Genomic DNA, 9,037 nt, shown 5'->3' on the forward strand with positions numbered 1-9,037 from the left:
GTTTTTACACTAACCGCAGCTAAACGCACCGCCCATCCAAACTCACCCTAGGCTCCCAATGCAGCGCTTACCGTTTGGTAATTATAGGGTCATTCTTCGAGCAGGAATATACGCATTTTCAAGAAAATAGATATCCATGTTAGCATGTTTATGCAATATGAGTTATATTTATATATAAACATGACCATATTATAGGGGTATACGAGACACCATTTGTTCTGCTTTCAAATTGAGAATAGATGTTTGTAAATTTAATACCTTTTGAAGTTTATCAAAACTCGTAACATCATAGATTATTAAAAGAAAATTACAATCTCTAAATATTTCTTTTCAAAGAGATTTCCTTTCATTCTTCTTTCTTGTTTGATTTTGATCTAAGAATCATCTAAACTTAGTTTCGGGCGGATGTGAATTGTTTTAAGGGTTGTGATGACTTATTCTTGATCATTTCTTTAGTGAAACTAGATTAAATGGCGACTTTCACCAAAAACATTTTTTGTCTCCCTCTTTACAATTAAATTAAATCAGAAGATAATTTTTCTATAGTACGACTATAATATTCGTTAAGATTTCTTCAAGTTTTTAATTTTTTTTAGAGATTTATAAAAAAAATATTTTAAATTTCTTAAACTCGTGGATATGAAGAATTTGAATATTACAGATGTAACATTGAACTTATAAAAACAGAGAAATTTATTAGCGTATTATACAGTAATATTGGTCGCAAATCTTCTAGGGGATTGGCGCCGGGAAATCAGGTTTAACATTGGAGACCCACGAAACGAAATTCACATGCACTCTCCTCACATGCTGACACGCTTTCCCTCCGAAGCCTCTCCTTTTCCTATTACGTCAATACCTATTTTCTTTTTGACCCTCCTATCACTACATTACATGTTTACAACTCTATATACACATTCTTCATTTATTTTTTTAATATCATCTTACAAATCATTATTACTAGAATTCTTATCACATGAGTATATATATGAAATTATGAATTTAGAATATACATATGTTATAAAATAATATATAATAAATAACAAAACTTATAGTTTAATAATTTAATTAGTGCATATTCAAATTTTATTGTATATTTATTTTAATTATGAAATAATATTTTATAATTTTTAACTAAATTAGTGATTGAGATAAAAAATTAGAATAATATATGCTCAAGAAAAGCATCCATTTCATTATTACAAAAATAATAAAATAGTTAATAAGGAAAGGAATTAATTTAAATTAACGCAGAATCTTGGTTGCTTCCTCATCGTTATTTTGAAAGGAAAAAAAAGTCATTTTCTTTCAATTCAGAAAATCTTCAAAAAACCCTTTGTATCTTATATTAAATTGGTTGTTTACATGAAGAAAGAACAGACAATGAAGTATTCATCTTCATCTTCGGCTTCATCTTCATATTATTATTACTTTTTCAAAGAGAGATGTCTAAACAAGGGGAGGCTTCCTCCATTTTTCATGTCTTTTCTTCTTTTAACCGTCATATTCATACTCTTCATCCTTTATTCTACAACCCCTTTAACTCCCATCCCCAACCAGGCCCTTTCCCGTAATCTAAGGCTTCCAGTCATCAAACCACCTCCTAATCTTCCCCGTAAAGGCAAACCCATAATTTTTCATCCTCCCCTTCAAGGTAAACCCATAATTTTTTTCCCATCCTCTTTTTTTAGTTTTCATCATGTAAAATTCCGTACGGCTCTGATTTTGTTTTAATAGGTTATGATGATGGGATTTCGAAGTGTGATTTGTCAAAGGGTCATTGGATACCGGACCTCCATGGTTCTCTATATACCAACTCAAGTTGCACTACAATTCCCGATTCAAAGAACTGTTTCCACCATGGAAGAAGTGACAGAGATTTTCTGAACTGGAGATGGAAACCTGACCAATGTAATCTTCCAAGGTTTGATCCCAAGGCATTCCTGGATTTTGTTAAAGGGAAGACACTTGGATTCGTTGGTGACTCTGTTGCTAGGAATCACATGGAATCTCTACTTTGTCTCCTCTCAAAGGTTAGTTCTATCATCATTATCATCATCATTGTTATTATTTTTAAACAACTTCCAATTCTCGGGCACTGTTTAAACGTCGTCTTATTTTGATATCTTTGTCCATGGAGGTTAATATCCAAAAGTTGGCCCACCTAGTTTCTGTCAATATTCTTGTCTGAAATTCGACATTGATTTTTTTGTAGCAGTAATTGTCTCGAATGTGTAGTGAAAATAGGTTTGATGATATCTAGTTTTTGATAAATTACTGAATTCAAGAATTCCCTGAAATGTTATGGATTTGGGTGAGACAGAGATCAATAAAAGTGGAGAAATGGACGGGCGTCCAAAGAATTTGAAGCTAGAATTATGGAAGATGAAACATCCTTGTTAAATGCCTGAAAAACCAGTGTTTTTTGAAAGACCAAGTCAGAGAGATTCAGAAATTTAATTAATTTGGAGTTTTGCATTATGGAATGAAAGATACACTGTTTTTCACGTGCAACTACTCTTTACAAATTCTGCATCATTCTTGATTTTCAGCATTCCTAGTAGACTAATTAAGGTCCCTTAATTTAAGTCTTGGATGTGAATTTAGGGCCAACTAGATTAAGATTGACTTTGGCATGTTTAGACTTTAGATTATATGAAGGTCAAAATGTTTTGCAGGTTGAAACCCCCGAAGATGAGTACAAAGATTCAGAAGATAGAAAACGTATATGGTATTTTCCTAAACATGATTTCACTCTTATGATCCTTTGGTCCAGATACCTTGTATCTGCTGAAGAAAGAATGGTGAATGGTTCAGGGTCAGGCAATTTTAATTTACACCTACACAAAATTGATGAATGGAGCAAAGATCTTCCTCTTCTAGACTATGTCATAATCTCAGCTGCACATTGGTTCTTTCGACCCATTTTCATCCATAATAGCACTGGCATTGTTGGGTGCGTATACTGCAATACCCCGAATGTGAAGGATTACGGTGTTGGATTCACCCTGAAGTTGGCATTTCGATCTGCTTTGAACCACATCAACAACTGCAAGACCTGCAAAGTGAGGGTCACCTTAGTCCGGACATTTTCGCCGGCGCATTTTGAGGATGGGGCATGGAACACAGGGGGAAGGTGTAACAGGACAAGCCCTTTGGGAGAATCGGAGATAAACTTGGGCACCACTGAATGGGAGCTGAGGAGCATGCAAATGGAAGAGATCGAAAAGGCGAACATCAAAGGTGCTAAGGTCGGGAGAAGGTTCGGGGCATTGGACATTACGAGGGCAATGCTGATGAGACCAGATGGTCACCCTAATGAGTTCTGGGGAAACAAATGGATGAAGGGCTATAATGACTGTGTTCATTGGTGCTTGCCAGGTCCTGTTGATGTATGGAATGATTTTATGATGGCGGTTCTGAGAAGAGAAGCTTCATTTGTTTCTTAAAGGGGGGAGGGGATTTAGATCCAAATTAGTTAGGGATCATATACCATACATAAATATATTTACATCATAATAATTTGATCTCCATTTTTTTTATTCTTGTTAACAGAAGAAATTAATTCCATGTATTTTCATTGTAATTTGATACCAAATATCATTTGTTCTGCATGGGCTAATAAAAAGATGATTAATACTGAGCTATTTTTTCATTTTTAGGCATAATCAAGTGGAGCAAACTCCATCAATGTGAAGCTCAGAGTTGGAATGAATTATGTTTTTGAAAACTCGATGACTCTAAATATTGGACTTAATTTGTAAGTTTAGATATAAAAAAAAGAAAAAGAAAAAAAAAGAGAGAGAGGAATAATTTAAATTCCAATTTGTAAGTTATGCATAAGTGTATGGTTTACTCTACTGTAAAATGAAAATTATAAATGCATACTACATATTGCTCTTTGGAAAATGAAATGAATATAGAGCTAAGCTCCACAGTTACAAAGAGATTGTTGCCAACTGTATTTTATCTCTTTATTATAACAAAAAGCAACATTCAACTCTCAAAAACTATCAACTTCAAACAAAAGTGGCATTTCTCCCACTTGATCAAGTTTGACATTTTGCAAATATACCCAAACTAACACAATTTCTTTTCCTGCTTCTCCATTGTGTTGGGATCCAATGGTAAAGAGAGAATAAGAAAATATGAGATTTTGAAATACCCGCCAAGTGTAACATATCATCATCAACTATGAACTCCAAACTATCTCAGTTGGTTCATGTAATAATCCTTAAAAGGTGATACAGCAGATCCGAAATTTGAGTCCCCTTTGTACCAAAAAGAAAAAATCAAACTGGATTTCTTGTTAAAATCTGTAATTAGCCGGAACTTGGAAATGATAAGTGTAACAATGACAAAAGAAACTCTGGCAACTTGGGTGCAAACATGGTGGGGGCATTCATCCAACTAAAAGACTACACAAAACAAGTAATGAACTTGAAAATCACTATCAAGATGGTCCCAATCCAGGATTATGTCAGAAAAGAATCGATTTAGCAAAAATATTCAAGGGCCATAATGAAAAGCAACACTCAATTATTTGCTTTCATCAAATCTTGGAATGCAAAAACATAAACAAAACAATATCAAAATCTGGTAATGAAAGTCAGGTTAAGTGTAAATGTGAAAGATGATTCTCTCGCCTATCAACACTTTCAAGAAGGAATGGAACTCAAATATCTATGAATAATACAACCTATCTATAGCAAATTGTATTGCTCTATAAGTCACTTCCATATGATTTGAATGCATTTCCATTGAAAGCGTGTTAGCTGCAGCAATCGGGTGAGAAATGCATGGTTCGGGATCCTGCAACGTGTATGTAGCCAACTAGACATACCATCACGACTCTACATCAGAAGTTAAACTCGTCTCTAAACTAAATTTAACAAATAGTGAACAAGACTAGCAAATCCTGAAACAAATTTTGTAAGAAAAGATTTATCTTCGGTTTGGGTTTATCTTCTTTGCTTGGCCAAATAAAAGGATTTATGAATATGGACATTATAGCTGACAAAGGACACAGTGATGACATAGACTAATGAACTACTAAAATGTATGAATGGCAAATGATACATAAATGTGGGCAATTTTCTAAAGATTAGAATTCTAAACTAAGACGCAAAAATCAGTACACTTGATGCAACTTTGTCAAATCATCAATTCATAATGGTAAACATCAAAACAGAAACTCTTAAGCACCCCAAGTCAATTAAGATGGGACTTTTGTTTCAATTGCACAAAAAAGATAACAATGATCATGTTGACAAATTATTGTCTAATTAAGCGTTTCCACGTTATCTAATCCAAGGACCAATGAATCCAGGGACAGATGTCCATAAACAAAATCTCATTAAGATCCTAGTACAAATAAATAACATATGCCATGTAGAACTTAGGATTGTTTTAAAGATTGATTAAATACTGGCAAAACCACACTTAAGTAACAATCAAATTCCATTTGCTTATTTGAGAATGTCAAAACTAACGAAATGAAATTACTGGCAATTGTAGCAACTAAAAAGCTATAACTTGGATGATAACTTCGCAATCTGCTCTTTATAACATCTGAAATCCGATTTATAATGTTTGGTGAACTCAATATGTATATTACATGTTTCCAGACATCCAAACCAAGATAGGAGACCAATAAAAGGCTTAAAATAACTATACTTTTTCCCTATCCAATGCAGAATCTGGCCATATCATGGTTAAATATATTTCATCAATGTCAACAGTAACAACTAAAAGCTCATGATATTCTTTACATTTTTTACAAGTTATCTAGACACCTAGACAAAGATAAAAGATCTATAACAAGTTCGGACCAATCCCCTTTTATCCCAATTCAACGGAGAATCATATTATTTAGTGCTAAAACATACACCCAGCGAAAAGACATTATAAATGAGCAACCTATAAAGCAAGTGACAATGAAGAATCCATCATTGATGATTAATTATAAACCTACTTTGACATCACATATGTAAACATATTTCGAAATTGTAACCAAAAAAATAAAAATAAAAATAAAAATGAAGCAAGAACTAACTCTGTCATAACGACCCTTTGAAATCTCATGGCTCAACAGCATTCCCAAGTCCAAATGAGAAATGTTCACGAACAGGTGAAAACTCCACCAATCCAATATCCATTGCGTACCCAGAAACAGGCAACTTCAACTCTCTCAACACACAAAATGCCTCAGCCATTCTTGTTTTTGGCACTTGTTGAGCTACAGCACAATAGGGAATCCAAGCGTCAGCTTTGAACTCTTCCCCAATTTCAATCCCTTCCTTTTTAATTGCCTCACATAACTGAGCCTGGAACTGTAGGAGGGCCATTGTTGGAGCTGGTGCAAGGAAAAGATGATTCTTTTCATTTGGGAAAGTCCCAAATGAAGAAAAAGATAGAGGTAAAGGCTCCTGCTTTGAAACAAAGGACTTTACAACAGATTCAAGCCCGGCAGGGTCAAGGAAAGGGCTTGAGAAAAGAGTAATGTGAGGCCTCGATTCAATTTCAATTAACTGAGTGCTGATTTGCCGACGAGCCAAAACATTCCATGCTTTCAAGACTTGGTTTTCAAGTGCTGGGTCAAAGTAAAGCTCAATTGAAAAGCCTTGTGACATTGAAAATTTGAGGGTAATAAAAAATAAAAAAGAAAGGAACCCAAATTTTTAAAGGGAGATCTAAGAGTACCCAGATGATGAAAATTGGAACTTTAACAAGAATTGAAGGTGACCCAGAAGGGGAAATTGATTCAAAACCTTATAAAGAACATGGGAAACCAAAATACCCAAGTTAGATTTGGTGTTCTAAAGGCCAAAGGAGGAGGATAAAAAAAGGGGATTTCATGGTTTTCTCAAACAACCAGACAATAAGAGAGGAGTCTAATTTTCTTTGGCAATTTGAATAAATAAATAATTTAATATTTTATATAAACTCAAAATATAAATATAATTATTATTATTTCAACAAATATAATATATTTATAATAAATATAATATAATGCACGAATTACAAAGTGTAATTCAACCAAACACTATTTAATAAATTTTTTTAAATCAGGAAATATCAGTCAAGGTCAAAAGTTACAGCTAAATCTTGTTTTGACTAGCTTCTGCATTTAATATTTAATTAGTTTTTAAAATATTATATTTTTAATTATAATAATTAACGTTAAATAATATTTATTATTTAACTTATTGAATATAATTAATATATAAATTTAAATATTATAATGAAAAATTTCATATTATAATCAAAGCATTTTAACATACAATATAATTTTAAGTAAAATAACATTATTTAAACAATACTTATTAAAATAATTACTCTAGTATATTAAATAAGTGATAATTACTTGTGCTTATATATTTATATATATAGATTATAATCTATATTTTTATTTATTTTTCTAGTACTAGTATACTGTTAAATTTTATTAAATTCTTTTGTGTAAGTTGAGGATTAGTCCTCTATTTTAAATTGGTTAATTTTAGTTCATTTATTTTTCAAATTTGTTATTTATTCTTTATATTTTTAAATTTTAAAGTGTTAGATCTACCTAAATGGTAGTAATTAAATATTTTTGGTTAAATTATTATATTAGTTTTGTATTATGCGTTAAGTTATAGATTTAATCTATATTCTCTAACGAATCATTTTTAGTTATAATATTTTTTAAGTGTGAAATTTCAAGCTTAATATAAACAACAATCATTAAATCTATTAACTCACATTTTGTGAGTAATATGTGAAAGTAACAAACTAACTCGACATTACATGTGAAATAATATGTTTATTGTATCAAAATTTAAAATAATAGAAATTAACTTAATAAATTTAATAACTACTATCTGATCAAGATTAAAATTTTAAATTCTCAAAGTATAAATACTGAAAATAACCAAATTAAATTATAAGGACTAAATTCATAACTTTGACATGGTACATGAACTAACAGTAGAATAACAACTAATAAATACATCTTCTATTTTAGTTTGTCTTCAAGTGGGGCTTAATTTTGGATTGTTTAGTAGTAATTCAATTTATAATATTTCTTTATATAAAAAACACTAATTTAAATTTTTTTGAATTGCTGAGAATATCTTTTATGGTTAATTATTAGAATAATAATTTATTAGGATTATTATTATGAAAGTATATTAATGTGATATATTAAAATGTTACTTAAAAATAACATAATATATTATTAATTAATAAAATTATAAATCTATAAAATCATTTAATATAATTGTATAAATTAAGAATAATAAAAAAACAAATTTTAATTAAATAAATATACTTTTATATATAAATATAATTTTATTTTAAATATGATAATGATTAATCATGTTAAAATATATTTTATAATTAATAAAAATTAAATGTGAGACATTTACATCATGTTTATGAAGATAATATCAGATATCTTGGTATCTAATATATAATGTATAAATTTATTTATTCTTAATTTTTATGTTAAAAATCAAAATAAAATAAATATATATTAATTAAATTAAATATTAAAATTTTCATAAATACTAATTGCATCTAATCAAATCGATTTGATTCAACATAAATCCCGACTCAATAAATAATATGACTCATATCTATTTGAGAAATTAAAATTAATTAAAAGCGGTATTTTGTATTATCTATGTTTTTCATATTTTTAAATATATAAAATAAATAATATAAAATAATTATAATTATTTTATTAATAATGTTTCTATTAAATCTTGAATATAAAATTATGTTAATAAAAAATATTAATATAAAATTGTAACGCATAAATTTTCGGAATTACGTGAATGTTGGCATAAGTTTAATTATGTTAGTGGGCCTTTAGAAGGCCCAAGCTTAAGATAGAACCCGGCAATTTTAGTTAATTTTTGTTCCATAAGAAAAATGGGGTGAAATTATGAAATAGGACCTATGTGAAAATGTTTGAAAATGCTATAAGCTAAATTAAAGTGGCCAAATAAATAGGAGTGCAAAATAGGAGGATTTGCATGACAAACCTCCCATT

General features: G+C 30.2%; 2 protein-coding genes across 3 annotated transcripts; one reads left to right on the plus strand and one right to left on the minus strand.

Moving 5' to 3' along the window:
- The first annotated feature begins 1,233 nt into the window (after positions 1-1,233).
- LOC108460924 (xyloglucan O-acetyltransferase 4-like) lies at positions 1,234-3,745 on the plus strand. The gene is made up of 3 exons (XM_017760628.2): positions 1,234-1,654; positions 1,738-2,033; positions 2,679-3,745. The coding sequence occupies exons 1-3, from the start codon at positions 1,366-1,368 to the stop codon at positions 3,447-3,449; spliced, it is 1,356 nt and encodes a 451-aa protein (XP_017616117.1). The 5' UTR covers positions 1,234-1,365; the 3' UTR covers positions 3,450-3,745.
- A 129-nt stretch (positions 3,746-3,874) lies between these two features.
- LOC108460925 (uncharacterized) lies at positions 3,875-6,905 on the minus strand. 2 transcript variants are annotated; one of them, XM_017760629.2, is made up of 2 exons: positions 6,056-6,905; positions 3,875-4,271 (listed from the first exon to the last, which is right to left on the minus strand). In XM_017760629.2, exon 1 carries the CDS (start codon positions 6,630-6,632, stop codon positions 6,081-6,083), a length of 552 nt encoding a protein of 183 aa, XP_017616118.1. In that variant the 5' UTR covers positions 6,633-6,905; the 3' UTR covers positions 3,875-4,271; positions 6,056-6,080. The 2 variants fall into 2 exon arrangements, with proteins under 2 accessions (XP_017616118.1, XP_017616119.1); XM_017760630.2 differs by having other exon boundaries at positions 3,875-4,418.
- Positions 6,906-9,037: the final 2,132 nt, after the last annotated feature.

Source organism: Gossypium arboreum, chromosome 4 (assembly GCF_025698485.1).
Source record: "Gossypium arboreum isolate Shixiya-1 chromosome 4, ASM2569848v2, whole genome shotgun sequence".
Classification (NCBI taxonomy): Eukaryota; Viridiplantae; Streptophyta; class Magnoliopsida; order Malvales; family Malvaceae; genus Gossypium; species Gossypium arboreum.